The following is a 17589-nucleotide window of genomic DNA, read 5'->3' as shown; positions in this document are numbered from 1 at the left end:
TATGCCTTTACATTTTCCTCAAATACATAATCTCACTCTAATCATGATATTAACGTAAATGAGATCAATAATTTGAAATAAAAGAAATCGTTCGCACTAACAAAACCAGGAACACTCTCGTTTGTTAATTTTGTTAGAGCTGTTTTCTTTTTTAAGAAATATTTTACTCACACTACTGTCTTCGCTGAATATGAGGTTTGACAGCTGATGAAGCTACGTCTCAATTATTTTAACAGAAACAAAAGCAAGCACCAGTCCACTTTTTACACCAAAAGTTCCTGCAATCTATTTCAACAAATCTTTTTTTTTTTCGTTAAATAAAAGGCTTTAAGAAACTCTACGTGTGATTTAAGCTTGACATTCTCTCATGAGGTTTTCCTTTCTATTAACGATCAAAAAGGCGCAGCTTCACAAGTTCATAAAATGTTTGCAAAAACAAAATCAAACCTCTCATATTCCGGGGAAAACAGTTAATGTTTAGTTTTAAAACTCTTTGAGTTACGTTTATGTCATAAACCACGAAAAATTTCATCTTCATCCTCCTGTCTTGCGCTCAAACATTACACTGTCGAGGATACGTTCCGGCGACGTGTGAAAGCGCCTTAAGCGGCGACTCGTTTTTCAGTACGTACGAGATTAGATGGAATTTTCTTTGTTGATACTAACGCGTACAAAATGCAAAACGTTAATAAATTGAAAGGTATGCTAGGAATTAATTACCAATTCGAGTGAAAAAAATTACTTGCACGACCTTGAAGTAGTAAACATCCATATGTTTCATTGAGCGTATTACACGGAATGCAAGAATTATTACGTGTTTATTGTGTTTAATTTATTGATGAAAGTTGAATGAAAAACGATTTATGGGCGGTTTGTTTAGCAACTTGTGGTGGGAAGAGGTCTCGGCATAAATAATAAAAAAAGACGTGCACATATTTTTCGTTCGGTTTACGGTCTTCGTCGATGATTAGATAACCAAAAAATAACATTTTCCGATCAACGACCCACTTTTACGTGGTTTACAAAACAGAGAAACGCCTCATGATTATCTGTTTGGTGGTTTTTAAATTCGAAGAAATGTCAACAAAAATTCTGAACTTTTTTGCAAATGTCAGGTTCGTCGAAAAAATTTCAAAAATGTCATCTACTTCACTTACATTCTACTGAATTTCTTCGACCGCGCCACAAAATCTCTCGGAAGCAAGCTAAACTGAAATCAAGGTTAAAGTACGTTACGTTTATCTTATGTTATGCAGCTCACACCGATGCATTTCCAGTAAAATACGTACAAATCGAGAACGTAGCGTTCTCTCTTTATTTCAGCAAAACAAAGCGATACTGTTGTGTATTTACGTTATGCTCTTTTTGTTGGGTCACGTTCACCTTCTAACGCAAAAATGGTCGCATTAATAATATGTAAACGTGTCGAGTGTGATTTGTCGTGACGTAAAATTGGTCAAGACAAAACTAGAAAATGTAGAAACTCCGGACGACCAGTACTGACAGCAACAGAGTTTTCTTGTATTCGACGCAGATCTCTTTGTTACCTTTACTTGTGTAAAGTAAAAAAAAAATTAAAAAAATTGGTTCCGAACGTTCGCCCACATCATCTGAAGAAGCTTCGATCTACAAATTATCCCTCTGACATTTAGCCGTCGTACGGGATCTCCCTCCCCCTCGGACTGAATCGGGGCACGTTTAAAACATGTGCTCGCACCCCTCTACCTGCGAATCAACCTTTTTATTATTATCTCCGTAGAACTGGTGGCATTTTCGCCGTTCTAAAACGATATCGACACACACCTGTAAAGTTGTCACATTTCACCAAAGCGGAGGGAAATTTTTTTTCCCGCACTCCTAATGACACACAAACTCTGGTGTTGCCCAATACCCTGGAAAGGACAAAGAACCGCCGTCGAAAAAAAATCAGAAGGTAATATACCTACACACATTGTGCTACGAATAAGGAAACAGGTAACGCCGACTATTACCACATTTTAACATTATTTATTAATGTATCCAGCAACAATGTAAATAGTGGAACCGACTTCCTCTTGGTGCGGACGTTTTTATCGCATAAATTCAGTCCGTCCAACGTTTTAATAAAGCGATCCGGGCTCATCGACGCTTCTAATTTTTTTTTCTTTTCCGTTCCTCCTCGCTCACACCTAGTCGTTCTCTGTCGGTTAACAACTCCAACTCGGGAAATGTTATCTTTTACGTTCTTCACATTCATTACGATGCTCGCAACGGCGACATTAAATGCACCCCAAGCCGTTCGAGGAGAAACCGACGACCCCCCATCAAATTTAAGTACAATAATACACTAAGGTAAAAACATATCCGGTCGGTGTTGGATTACTTTATACGGCTGTTTTGTACAGTCGTCGGCAAAAGAAACGCCACGGCCTTGTACTAACGACGTTCACGAGCTCTGTGCGAATTCACGACGAGCCACCGAAGAAAACGCCTTCGAACGCGCTACTGGTGGAGTTGTGCTGCTTATGTTGCAGCTCGATCAGTACGCTTGACGTATCTTGAACATAACCTCAACGGAAATTTTTTTGACATTTTAAATAAACAGCGGGTACAGTTCGGGTCTGCTTTTTCTCCCTTCGCAAAGAAACGAATCGAATTAGCTCCCGGCGATAAATCCTGACACCTTGTACAGACACGTCGGTACCGGGACGGGACAAGGGTAAAAGTCGGTCGGGGGTGTTTTTGATCAATTTTTGCATATCAACACCGTTTGGGAACATATTATCTCCTAATCTCATGTGTTCCGTTCCCATATTACCGAATCTTCAATCTTTTTGTCTGCGAACGTGTGTGTGGAAAATTCGACGATCGATTTTTAAACGTCCGTCGTTCCGGGCTCCGGAGTTTCGGCGAGATGGGAGAAGAATGGAAAAAAATAGTAATAATAGACGGTTGACCATAACCGCCGACGAAACTAGTGGGCGTTGAAAACTTTTACGTTTCAGGGATCGATTCCTGCAATATCGCCGAGTTCGTTCGTTATTTATACGGTGCGATCCAGAAAAAATATTAAATACGAACGAAACGGATGGCGCGATTCGGTCATTTATCTATTACTGGAAATAATTGAGTTTAAGTCCGCACAGGTGTTTTTCAATGTAGTTTTATCTTGTGACGTCGCTCCAGATAAATTCCTATTTTTTTCTTTCGACAGAACCACAAACTACAAATAATGAACTGAAAAGTTAAAATTTTAGAACTAACAAATTAAAAATTCCGAAACCGTATTTTCAGGATTTCAAAAAATATTTTCCAAAAAATAAATTTTGTAATGCACTTGGGCAACGAAAAAAGTATGATTAGAAAATTCATTTAGTAACTGTTATCGCCACAACTGTGATTGATTGGATGAACAAATTTACAAACTTGCCGCATTATCTTTTATAATTATTGTTGCTTGTAACTATGCCAAGTTTAGGAAGAAAATGTACCACAGAACGGTTTGTAAGATCATATCGGGTTACATAAAAACAGGTGTAAGATGTTAGATAGCTAGAAGTGCTGATATAACAAATGATACCAACCGTTAGTGCCAATTGAAACGCTACAACATTCACAAGACATTTAAAAAAATGAACTAAAACTACCAAAACAAAAATTTGAAACAGCAATAGTATATTACGCAATGAGCGGATAATGATGGCTATTAATCGTGAGGATGATTTTGTGTCACAAGCCGTAGGCGAGTGGTGTGATCCACCCGAGCGAGTAATAACCATTATCCGCGAGTAGAATACTATACTTTTTCTGCGACTATGAAGAGAAATTGATAAATCAGTTTTATTTCCCTCCACCACCCGGCGGCACGGCAATCAATTTTGCCGGAGTCCATGCATACATTATTATTAATATTATTAATGCTGTTATCCAATGAGAAACATTTTATTTTTAATTACAGTATTATCCAATAGGAGTAGAAAACTTTATTATTTATCAGTATGTAATTTCAAGTTAGAACTCAAACTGGAAAGCTCGCTTAGAATTAAGTGTTGTCAACTACCCATGGTGATTCTGAAATAAGTTTGAAAAAAACCGGTAATTGGTGATGATGAGAATAAGTCATAGACAAAAAAAAATCTTATAAAAGTTTTTTCGTTTTCGAGATACAAATTATTGAAAATTTGGTCAAAATTGCTAGTACGCTGCTGAGTTAAAGGCGATTACCTGATTATCTTCGTAGTTTAGCAACAATAATAATCAAAGGTAAAAGGTGCCCGTCAGTCACAAACTTCCATAGAAACATTTACAAAGCAGTGTGCTGTGCTTGCACCTAGCACTTTATTGTGGAATTGATGTAGCAACAATGGTTGCTAATGAAGTGAACAAATTCGGACAAATTTTCCCTATTCATAGGCGCCGAAAATACAAAGATATAGGGTAATTTCCATCCTTTTCATTTCACCTCCAAAAGTCAAAATTTATGCAGAATTATTTTGTGTTAAGGATACTCCACATTTTTTTCCCAACTTATTTCAGAATCACCCTGTATTGGAACAGTTTACCACATATGTCGTAAATACCTTCCAGACCAATTAACAATTATTGGAAACATTTATTTTCTCGCTCATTAAATAATATATAAATTGCATAATTTATTTATCAATGATTAGAAATTAATATTTATGTACGAATATGTACAATTTATAATCATAACTTTGTTCCCTCATTGTGAGTATTCCTTTTCGACACTTCTTATGGCCACAATTGTGGCTGAAGTTTTCATGTCTCGAAAGTATTTAACTTCGTCCACTTGCCATTACAAATCTTTGGGCCGTTAACATCTCGACAGCGTCACAAATTTGTAATAGATTGCATATTGTTAATTAAGCAGGATGAAAATATTCATATTCTTATTTTTCTGTGTCTTCATCTTCTACTTGCTTGATCCAAAGCTCGCTTCTTTAACCAATTCTGTATCGGTTAAGAATTCTGCGTGTGATCCGAACAATTACAGTGGAACCTCGCTTATTCTGCGGTCTCTCAGTTGTCCGTGCCGTTTGCGATTTTACTAATCAGTGCAAAAGTAAATTCATATTTTTTGGAAATTGCGTTTAGTTACATGTGCGGCTTTCAGAAAGGACCAAAATGGGATCTACATCCACGAAATCACCCGCAATTTCCATTTAAAGTTTCATTTGCTAAAACCCCACCAGTTTTAACAAAATTCTAATCATCGAAGGTGTTCTTTTGAATAAGAGTAAAACTCATTGTAGGATTTTGTTTTTGCAAATCTTCAATTCAATTTGAACGCAACGCAGTGATCATAGATTTGTTCATGATTTCTTCAATATCTTCGATTATTGTGTCACATTATGTTCTCTTTTCACAGCACTAGACAACTTTCCTAATATTTTTCATTCATGATCAGGGAATAGTAATATTTCCTTACGTAATTCACTTTCACAGCGCGTATTACTATAGACAATTTTATTGTTTATTTTCTAGAATATTAACATTTTTGTGTACATTTTCCAGAGTGAGATAAAGGCGTTCGTTCCGATTAAACAAAAGAAAGTTTGTAATATCGGCAAAACTTGAAATATTTGCAAACGTGACAACGTTGCACGTTAAAACATATTTAGTATTTTATATTGAATTTGGCAGTTATTACATTCCTTTAATGTAACAATGACAAAGTTTTACGACCTCATTGTGCCATCTTAGTATGGCCGATATTCATTTTCTTGCATTTTGATTCCGACCTTGTACATTTCAATGTCAAATGGTTAACGAAAGTCGGGAAATTTATAGAAGAGAACAAAAAAAAACAAGAACCGAAAATTTTCTGATAGTGAAATTCTTTCTCAGATCTTATACACTTGGAAATCGAAATTTATTCATGTCCAAAGTGGAGTTCGCTCGAATTGCTTCTCTGGCATTTCATTAATTGAACAAAAATGCCAATCTTCGACGAACTAGAAATACATTTTCATAGCGACCACCCCTACAGAAGCAACAGGTGTCACTCGTTACCCCATCAAAAGTGTCTCGAAATACTGCATTCTGAAAATCGGACAGCCTATATTTAGAGCGCACCATTACATAATTCATGGATCGATGTATTTTTTAAATGTAAATCCTTGCGGGTCAAAGGACGCTTCTAATAATAAACTTGACCGAGTCGAATTATTATTAATCAAATAAAACGTCACTCGAGCTCGTTTCCTCGTTCCTTATCAATTCGTCGATCATTACAATGCCCCATAAAATATTCACTCCTCCTACCACAACATCGTTACGCGAACAGTACGAACACCAAGACCGAATATTCGCCGTGGGGATTGTCGCTTCTAAAACCTTAAACGATCGTAAAAAAACGTTTCCGAGCAGTAAATCGCAGTCGTTCCGTGCAGATTGCCTTGTCTTTTCGATCGCAACCGGCAGTCCGAAACAATCGAAACTACCAGTTTCGGACAAGAGTCGATCGTGCGACTGTACACGCGAAACGTTTTCATCTCGTAAGAGTGTACGACCGCACAACAGTGTCTTAAATAATTTAAAACCGGGTGACAAACAGACAGGTGTTATTTTTTCCGTGACGATTTCTTTTCGATTTTCCCCTCACTTTCACATCTCGCAACGATTAATACGAGAGCGAACTATTTAGTCGGGCACGGTCGACCGAACCGGATTCCCCGACGGAATCCTCCGGATGCTCCGGGACCGCTCCGGGTGATTTGCTATGACTGACAAGCCAATTATCTTAAAAGAACTCGGCCGGAATACACACGGGGGCCGGGAAGGCTGCTCAAACTGGAACGAAGCGAGGGTAGATGGTGTTTTTTATCTTCGTCTAGAAACGAGTACAGAGTCTTTCCGATTACGCTAAACACAGAAAATAAACAAATTAAGATAAAGAACGACTAAGATGGCGAAATTAATAAAGATACATACTCGTACATCAAATTTTCTACACTCAATACAAAATCATATCATCATGACGACAATTTTATTTTGCCGGAAATTATTGTAACGTTTGATCATCAAGTGGAATACTTCAGATTTGTACACATTCTGGATGACGAGAAAATCTAAATTTCACGGATAAAATCTTCAAATACAAATATTTCATTATGATAATCGCTCGATAAGCTACGCTTTCAAACGAAAAAGTTTTTTTAAACCGTTTTGTGCACTTCAAATTCAAAAATTACAACACAATTTAGAGTATTCACGATGTAAAAAGGCTTTAATAAATTCGATAGTTAGAGAAGCACAATCAAATATATTTTTTCTTCGAGGATGGATGAAAAAAAAGCTCTTCTTCATCCTCCATATTCCCCAGACTTGGCCCCATCAGATTACCACTTGTTTTCGAATAATGTGAAAGAAAAGCAGATGAAAATAGTTGATGATATCCAACAGCACTTGGATAATTTCTTTAGGTTCAAGGACAAAGAATTTTATAAATAGGGCATTGAAAATTTAAAACTGCGACGAAAAACTGTTGAAAATGAGGGAAAATACGTAACTGTCAAGTGATGCTTACAGTTTTATATTTCTTTTTACTTCAATTTCTTGTTCGTGCGAAAACCGAAGTATGGTCTGACCAAATAACAGATCATTCTGTCTGAAGTGAATTACGTATTTCGTAAAATTTTGATTCATAAACTTGGATAAAAAAAAGCTGTTCAATTTAGGTTGTGACCCGTGAAGTGCATAAAGGGACCAAATCGCAAATGTGTAGCAAAAATTCTGAGACGCTGATAAAAAATGTATTAAATCAGAAATGTTATCAAGTTTTTCACTCGATTCAACTTCTAGCAAGTATTACGAGTATACATATTTAGATCTAATAGCATAAATAAAATATCATGTCCGTAACTAACATAAAAAACTTACATAAATTTATTCCTCCGAGAGTATCGTATGTATCGGGGAGCCTAATAAATATAATGGAAAATTTAAATTTTATAAACATTATACACATAATTGCATATTTTGAAAACAACACATCCGTCTACATTTAATAATAAAAAAATTGACCAACAGAAAGTAGTGTTATAATTTTCTACACTCTTATTGTCACAGGAACTATTCACTTAATGTTCTTGACATGCATTTTTGAATTTCTTTTACGAAGTCGTTCATTTTCCTTAAATTTAAAAACTAACTTCGTGTTGTCATTCATTACATAAGATATTATGCAAATATGTGCAGTAATTATTGTAACCAACGACAGAAATCTTCAATCTAAATCAATACTTTTATTGAATTTTATTTTCTCGGTATTTTCCACTGAATTTTTTAAAAATATCAGCTCCGTTCAAATGTTGATTCTTTTCTTCGATAGGACGCATTTTCCAAAGTTGACACAATTTCACATTCTACTGCGGTATTTATAAAAGTAAGATAAGTAAATCATACAATTGGTCTGATGATTAAAAATGTGTATATCCGACAGAAAAGTACACCCATCTCAACTTTTGATATCACCCATTTTGGATTTACCATTCAAAGAAAAGTTAATATTGGACGAGAAGAAAAGATTTTTTGATTGTTGACTGTTTTTGTGCTAAATCACCTTTAAAAAAATAAAATTAATCAAGGATGGTGAACCAGGAAAAATGTCAGTTACGAGTATATCAATTTTTTTTAATATCCCGAAAGAATGTTTTACTTTTTTTTCTTGTTCCATAATGAAATATTTTTTAAAGTTGCATTTCTTCAGATGTTACAATGTTGAATCCGAAATTTGTACGTGTTTGATAGAAATGCATAAATTTCAGCATTTTTCTCTCTTTGGATATTTTTCTACTGTTCTACTTTAATGTTAATTTAAGTTGTCAAAATTAAATGAGTCATAACTGCCTAAAAAAACCGGATTAATAACGATCTCCGCCTTTAAGACATCAAGACAAGCGTTTTAAGTTACTGGAACTTTTGTCTACCACACACATTACAGCATGTATGTATACAGGGTGATTCTGAAATAAGTTTGGAAAAAAATTAATTCTGAATAAATTTTGACTTTTGGAGGGAAATTACCCTATATTCTTGTATTTTCAAGGCTATGAATAGGGAAAATTTGTCCGAATTTGTTTACTTTTTTTTTTCTCGAAGGTTATATTGGGGCCGTAAAAGAAGTTACCTCCTAATAAGCTGCCTTTTTGTGTAGGTTTCAGAAGCTACGCACCCCTGCCATAAATCAAAAAAACTCTGAACGACACAACCAGCCGGGTTTGCTTGCTGTTTACAACAACAAAATGTTTCCTATTGTAGACAAATCAACTTTTACACAATGGGATAATTTTACGGCCCCAATATAACCTTAGAGAAAACGGACAACTATACTTACAGAACTCTAACGTTTTATGATAGGCAAAACTAATAACAAGGAGATTAGTATTTGACACCTCCTAGTGAGAAGAGGAGCATTCGTTCAAGAGAGACTACCTGGTACCGTCTCCCGTCTTTCTAAATCCAGAGCCTCCACTCTTAAAGGTCTGTTTATTCACGGCCACTTCCTAAATCTTTATAAAGCTGTTTAACTTTATAACGATATTGCCTATCATAAAACGTTAGAGTTTTGGGAGTACTATACATCAACTCCACAACAAAGTCGTAGGTGCAAGCACACTGCTTTGTAAATGTTTCTATGGAAATGATCGAGAGGAGTTTGTAACTGACTTTGATTATTATTGTTGCTAAACTACCAAGATAATCAGGTAATCACCTTTAACTCAGCAGCGTACTATACTCTATTCTTTACCTTGGTGAGTGGTCGATGCGATCAAGCAAGCCATGGGTAGCTTTGTAAGTTTTACTTTTTCCACCAAATTTTTGTGTGGTGTAAATCATCGCTGTCATTCAGATTCATAATCTTCGTCAAGCATTCATGTCCAAATCTCACTATCTTATGTTGCGAAATGTAAATATATAAGCCGTACACATCGATTCTTAAATCTGAGAATTATCGGCGTCTGTCGTCGGTCAATCCGACCGAACATTATTACCGTCCCGTGTCGGGCAATATTGCAAAGAAGTTTGGGTTTGAAAAATTAACCGGATTCTTAAACCATAAACCGGACCAAATTTCACCGGAAACTGTGTGGTCGGTCTAGAACATTTTGAAATTCCCAAGTAAGTTATTAAAATTTTAGAGAACGATGCGATGTGACGATGACACGTTTGGAGTTATGTCTCGGTGCGTGTGAATCATGAGCAATTTAACTTGGAAAATACTAAATAGAAAGACTTTCTGGCGTCTCTGTAAGTACATTATTGTAATATTTGAATATTTTTGAACAACTACCAACGCACTTTTCCATGGGAACTTTCAAAAATCCCTAAATTCAACTTGACGGCTGAAAATTTCCCTAAGACCATTCACCAAGATAAAGAATAGAGTAGGTACAGCAATTTTGACCAGATTTTCAATTTGTATCTCGAAAACGAAAAAACTTTTATAAGAAAATTTTTTTGTCTATAACTTCTTCTCATTATCACCAATTACCGTTTTTTTTTTTCTAAACTTATTTCAGAATCACCTGTAGATATACATTTACCTAGATGAACCTTTACCAGTCTTTGTGGTAACATTAACTACGATAGAAAGAAAAATACCAGAACGAAAATAATAGTTATATATTTTGCGGCCAAGATTTGCTATCAGTCCTTAATTGAAACATCTAAAAAAAAAAAACAACAAAAATAGTGTATCTACATATTACATATGTACTTTCTTTGAAGATTTCGTAGAATTTAAGCATTGGCAGTTAAATTGGTCTAAATACTAAACTCTGGTGAAAACATGGTGGTTGGCGAACGTTAAATGCAACTTATTGAAGTGACATTAAATGTTAAGTTGAGTGTACCTACGTTTTGGTGCACTAATTAAAATTGTGACGTACACTGGCGGCACGATTTTTTTTTTCACATTATATAATATTACATTGGTATTATACCTTTACAAGACTAATTTTAGAATCTTAACTTTTTTAAACAAAGCATACATTTGTCATTAAAAAAATGCATTCAGCACAAACCCCACTGGAGAGATCCCTTTTTAAATCTAGAAAAAAATTGAGAAGTCTGCACCAGCTACCGTGCACTTTTGGGTGGCCGCGAGGGTACAGTCGCAAGCAATAAATTTTGATCGTCAATGTCATTCTTTGACGCAATCGAAAATGCTGCATTGTAAAACAGTCGTAAATATCATAACCTATCATCATGTAGTATGACATTAATTGTCATTTTTTTCTGAATTTTTTGACATTTTGTTGACGTGGGCATAATCAGGCAGGGAGATTTTTTAAATTTGTGACAATCTAACCAAATTTTGAAATGACATTGACGACCAAAATTTATTGCTCGCGACAGTACATCATACGAATAATAATGCCACAATAGCAACACAAATCGAAGGTTCTTGTTTTGGGTGAGAATCTTTAGCAAAAAAAGTAAAGTCTTTTGGGCACGTATTTGCGATTTGGCCCGGTGTACTTTCCAGCCCATTCCGTCCACCCATGTTACTCACCCATTGCTGGTTGTCGACGGGGGTTCCCGTCTGTGCCGGTTCCTCTTTCGTCGGCCTTAATCCAGCCTTTGGTTTGGCCGGCGACAATCGACTCCCCGGCCTCGCACTAAATGGAAAATAGGGGCTGTCAGCCGCGAACGGTTCTCCCGTCGCTTGGGTAGGGCTGGCTCCGGGACCCGTATATACCGGACCTGCCGGACTTATGGCGTAGGCCTGTCATTACAACGGAGAAAAAAATATGATAATGAAAATGTCGTCACTGGTGCGCTTCCGGTCGGTCACCTGACCGATGGACGTCCGACGAGGGTTGGTGACTCGTCGGCCGCGTTATTTTCGGTTTTACGGCCGCGTTGTTAATTTAATTTCTGGTTTCGGTTCGAGAGTCGGATGATTTAATAAGCCACAACGCCCGAACCCATCGACTCCGGCATAATAAATTATTATTAGTCGAGGAGGGGGACGCGTCGAAAGAAATTCAGCGCCACCCCTAGGGGGCTCGCCTGCTCGATTCACTCGGCGTGGCAACATTTCTGGTGGCTTGTTTACGTTGCCGGCAACAAATTATCCACCGCGCCGGGAAATTTTCGTCCATCGAGGCAGCTTTGCCACCTCCTCTTGCCGGAATTTAATAAAAAAAAAGTTCTCTTTAGGCACCGTCCGGAACAGGTGAGGAGCTGGCTTCGGAATTAATTTTATTGTGGTCGCACGAATGTGCAAAAATTAAACATTTAATCGAAAAGAAACTCACCATTCCGTTACCATCTATTCCACCATATGGTGGTTGGAATCCAGGTTTCTCTGCAACATAAATAAAAACACACCATCAACGGGAGCACCATTTTAATGGAACGTCAAAATACACCGTCGATATATCGTCGGGACAAAGTGACAAACAGAACAAACGAACAGTTCTACACTGACCTATTTCACGCGATTCGATTTTGACCATAAAGTAGAAATGTCTCGAATAAATCACTTCGGGCTTTATTAGAACGTTACGATACAGTGGGACCTCTCGATAGAACGCGACGTACGCCGCAAGTCTAATTATTACGCTCTGACAGAAATGTACTCGGGACTTGGGCTGGTTCAATCGAATTTGCCGACAATTATCAACAGTCATTTTCACTGCGAAAACGTAAAATGTACCAACGTCAAATTATCTGGTAACGTCGAAAAATTTACAGCCTAACTACCCTTAAATAGACACAGAAGGAGCGTATCGTGTTGTCATTGATTTATTAATTAATCCTATAAGTTCAGGTAAAAATTTCGCTAAAATCCATTCACTTGTTGTCGATATATTGTCGAAGAGACATGTTCAGTGATAGCAAGTTTTGAAAAAGTTTAAAATTGTATTAAATCATCATAGAATTGTTAACCGAAGAAGGGAGACTTTAACTTCTTCATGGTAATGGGTAAATACATTTTTTCAGAAGAAATTCATTGAAGATAAATCTTCCCGAAAAAGTTCCTAACATCAACATGATTATTGAAAATTCTTCCGCCAGTTTAGGAGGAATGATAATTGCAACATTTTTTGATACTACTGACAACGAAAAAGTAGTTCCTATTATGATCTGTGAAAAGGAGAACCAATGGAAAAGCGTCCACCGGGTTTACGAATGGTGACACACTCAAAAATAATTTACTTGGTGAATTTTAACGGAAGTACCTACTCTTCCTTCAACAATGATCGTTATGCTTCTTTAACGTATTAGCTGACAGGTGGTGCTGGTGCCATTAAAGAAAAACCACCTGGAAAAGTACGCAAGGATTGCTGTTCAACAATGTGGCTTGAAGAAACTGGACTACCCAAACAGTTCTGATCTGATCCCAACGATTAGGGATCTACAACGAAATAAATTCGAGATGAACCAAGTTTTAGCAAACTTTGAAAACAAGAATTCAGGTTGTTTGAAACAGTAGAGAAATGTTAACTGAGTACTGTCAAAAATCTGTTGAAATACAGGGAGATTGGAATAAAAAATAGAGGTCTTTTCTATTTTTTTTAAATTTCAAGTCATAGAACTTTTAACTGGAACTATGTAATATTACCTTAAAAAGATAAGCAACCACGTACTTAAACTATACTTATAATTTAAATAAGTATAATTAATTAATTAATAAATCATGTAAAGCGCTCTGGCAATTTTGTTTGTGCGTTTGTCAGAATAATTCTGGATATCTCACTGCTCCAAACGGTTTGTGTTATTTTTTATTAAACAGAAAATGTGGAGGTACTAAACACACGTATGTACTGAAGGGAAATGTGGGTATAATTATGTTGTCTTTAGGAATGAAAAAAATTCCACTTCCCACACTAGTATAAAACCGTACCTTTATTGGCGTAACGGATGTTTCAGTTTTTACATTTTAAGTAATAATTGTACATAATTGATATAAAAAATATAATGAATACAAATGAACTGAACAACTATAGGATTTGCTCTCTCAAACGTCAGAGATATAACTACTGATAAAAGAATTGAAATAAAAAAACAAGTTGAATTGTCAAACACCATTATTTTTTTATTCATAACAAAATATTCACTCAGTTTCTTCTTTACGGACAAAAATATTGTTATATTTTAATATAATAAAGATGTGTGTGGCTTATGCTTATACCGCCAAAAACAAATTTAGATATTACTACATACAATGTTTCTAATTAAGTGGATTCTTCATTTTAGACATTTTCGAAATATGTATGTACAGTGGGGAGCACGGAATTTCGCACACCAATTTGCATGTCATTAAAAAAAACTATCTAGTCTAAGCTTTATGGTCATTATAATCAATCATGATATATGTGATCATGACTGATGTTTCACCTAAACTGTCACGAAACTGCCGTCAGTATCTCATTTTAATAAAATTATGTCAGTGAAATGTCCAATGTGTGCGAAATTCCGTGCTCGCCACTGTACATACAGTGCATTCACTTTTGTTTTAGACCAGAGTAGGCTATGGAAATTTGGCGAGTTGTATGGTAAGACTGTGGCTGAATGACAATATACATCATGCATAATATTTGAGGTTACACTTTCTTGTCAAAATTCATGACCATGTAGCCGAGCATTATCATTTTCCAATTAACTACATAGTTTCGAGGACTCAATAATGTGTGTATTTAGTGATAAATGTAAATATTGCACAAATTTAAAACTAATTTACCTTAATACTTAATAATAATGTCAAATTTGACACTGGCAGTTCGAACAATTTTGATTTTGTTATTTTGACATAGCCCCGATACCAACATTTAAAAAAATTAAAATAGCCTACTCTGGTCTAAAACAAAAATGAATGTATTATACATATGTACTTACATATGTAACAACTGGACAAAAGCTCATCGTTCACTGAGTGTCAATTACTTATTTTATTTTCAAAAATGGTAAAACCGAGAAATGAAACCATTGGTCCACTCCTCCACTCACATAAGAAGTTATGATTATAAAAGATCTAATTCACCATTTTTGAAAATTTATTGTCCACCTAAAGTTGCAGTTCTATGTGAAAAACATTGCAAATGTAGTCATTTAAATGTCTACATTTCATTGAAAAAATATATACAGTATGTCCACGAATTGAGTTACAAAGAGGGAAAAAAAATATTTTAAATTTTTCAGAAAAAGTTACTCTTGATAAAATGACCTGCTTGTTTTCAGGCTCCTAAAGCAGTTTTCATTTTTGGCTGTTACAGTTGTTTTTTATTCGCATTTATCTCGAAAATTTAGACTGTTTTTAATTAAAAAATCATGAAATTTTGAGTAGGCGAATTTTATCTTCAAAATCACATTACCATAACTACCTACTGCAAACGTGCTTAAGCAGTTTATAAAACGTCAGACTACACATTATACGGTGTAAGTGTTGATAAACTTCTTATTATAATAGCTCTACAAGAGAGAACATACATAATTAATTCAGTGTTATGAATTATACTACTGGCGATCTTTGCTATCAACAAATTTAACGAAAAATTTCCTAAAACAACAATTTCTCATGTGGCCGTCCGAAAATTTCAAGGAACGGGTTCCATTCTAAATGTTAAAAAAATAAGAAAACATTTAGACGAAAATGATGCAGCATCCGTTTTAGTTTTTCATTCAGTTGAAGAAAATCCCCAAATGTCACTTAGAAATAGAGTTTTACAAACTGGAATTGATTTTTTTATCACTTATTATTTAATTGGGTTTGCAAACAACAAGTGGACAGAGTTTCATAAAAGTAAGCCGATATTTCTGATATTTCATGGAGCGATGATTTTACATTGCGAAGAAGTTTTCTTAATGACGTTTTGCCGTAGTCAGTACTGAACAGCTATAACTTATTCAAAAAACTCCCCTGACATTTGCAATTTTATATGTAAATTTTTTAGTTTATTTCATAACTACTAACCACCTAATATTTTAATTGGCTGTACATAGGACCTAATCATCCTATTACATACCGCCCAAATTGCAAAAGATTATCATTAATTATGTATGTATATCATTTTGAGAAACTCGACATGTCAAAAATGTCGGGAATTTTTTGAATGGCTTATATCGAGCGATCAAATTAATTTGTAATTAAGTTATCCATGAATCCGAAATCGTATGTCATTTCTTGAACAAAAAACACAGGTTAGACCTGGCATATTAATCGAAAAGACATACGGATTCAAATCCATGGATGACTCGATTACAAATTAATTTGATCGCTCTTTACTTTATCTAAACCACCAAGACCTCCTTGATTTGAAACAATCGAAAATATACTTAAAATTAGTTTCATGCCAAGCAGGGCTTAATCCCCAGATATGAAATTCAAATTAAAAAATGTTTAGTCAGTCATAAACCTCTTTGTAACTCAATCCGTGGACAAACTGTATATCCCACAATAATTAAAAAAAAAAAAGATTTTTTTAAATCTTTCTATTTTCATTTATTTCATTTGTTCGTTATATTAATCATTTTGTGGATTTCCTAGGTGTTTTTTTGTACATTTTTTTTTCTGAATATGTAACATTTAAATTCATTTAATTTAGTGTAGGTTTTTTTTAAATATTCCTGTAAGTCCCTCTGACAACTACACACCGAACTATCTCCTGTATTCCTGAATTCCTTGAGCCACAAATTCAGATCCCACATTATCCCACATGTCAAATATAATCGAAATCAACACTGTCCGCTCCGGTGGACCTGTCTCGAACAAAACCACGGTCAACTTACTATCTTCTGGCTCTGATCTCGACTAATGAATATTATCTTATTATGACATTCACGTTGTAATGAGAAATAATTCACGTTCCTCTGAACACCAGAACTCGCCCATGCCCCATTATAATGCCCATACCGCGACTGGATCTCCCATTTTTCCATCATTAACTCTCATTCCTGACAGGACGCGATTTCGGTCTGATTGATTGGTTCTCCTCGTCATCCCGAACGGCATTTCGACGAGGTTCTTGCGCGATCGTCCGGTGTATCGGGTGCGATCGATCCGTCGTCGATCCATCGATCGATCCGGGATGTCGAAGATGCACCGGTCGAAACGTTGACCTCGTGCGTGCCGGTCGAAGGTGCAACCGCGCGCCTCCGATAAAAATTGTGCTTTCCAGCTGTCATCCCAACCGTGGAGTTTGCTTTGATTCGGTTTTTTGGATTTCAGTCGGCCATCTGTTTTTTCCGTTAGCCGTGATGTCATCAAGGATGAAATTGGAACGAATCAGGTTCAAGGTTGCTCTTGCAGTGAAAAATGATACACTTCGATGGAAAATTACCGAATTCAATGATGGGTGAACGGATGACCGCCGGTCACGTGACCGAAATAACGCAAACACCACCCCAACAAGGACCGTCTCTTCCGATCTTTCGCAATAACTTTCTTTGTCTTCCTCGAACGCTTGTGCTACGACTTTTGCCAATTTTAACATCAAGAAAATCACGATTGTCCTTTGTTACTTACATTTCGACTCTAGTGATCTGTCACTCTGTTTTCTATCTTTTTTGAGAAAAAGAACAGATTCTATATTTTAAATGAAAATTTAGATTAAATTTTTGAAAGAATTTTGTGGTTCG

The 17589-nt window shown here is 35.8% G+C and overlaps 1 protein-coding gene across 7 annotated transcripts in view; it reads right to left on the bottom strand.

Annotated features, from left to right (window-relative positions):
• da (daughterless) overlaps positions 1-17589 on the bottom strand; it is a 37437-nt gene that overhangs the window by 9888 nt on the left and 9960 nt on the right. For 6 of the 7 annotated variants that reach the window (XM_069040304.1, XM_069040307.1, XM_069040305.1 and 3 more), the window contains exons 2-3: positions 12267-12316; positions 11519-11731 (exon numbers count right to left, since the gene is read on the bottom strand). In XM_069040304.1, coding sequence (XP_068896405.1) covers positions 11519-11731; positions 12267-12316 — 263 coding nt within the window. The remainder of the gene's footprint in view (positions 1-11518; positions 11732-12266; positions 12317-17589) is intronic. The other variant, XM_069040310.1, reaches the window with a different exon arrangement.

This window comes from Tenebrio molitor, chromosome 2 (genome assembly GCF_963966145.1).
Source record: "Tenebrio molitor chromosome 2, icTenMoli1.1, whole genome shotgun sequence".
NCBI lineage: Eukaryota > Metazoa > Arthropoda > Insecta > Coleoptera > Tenebrionidae > Tenebrio > Tenebrio molitor.
This window is presented reverse-complemented; position numbering and strand designations above follow the sequence as displayed.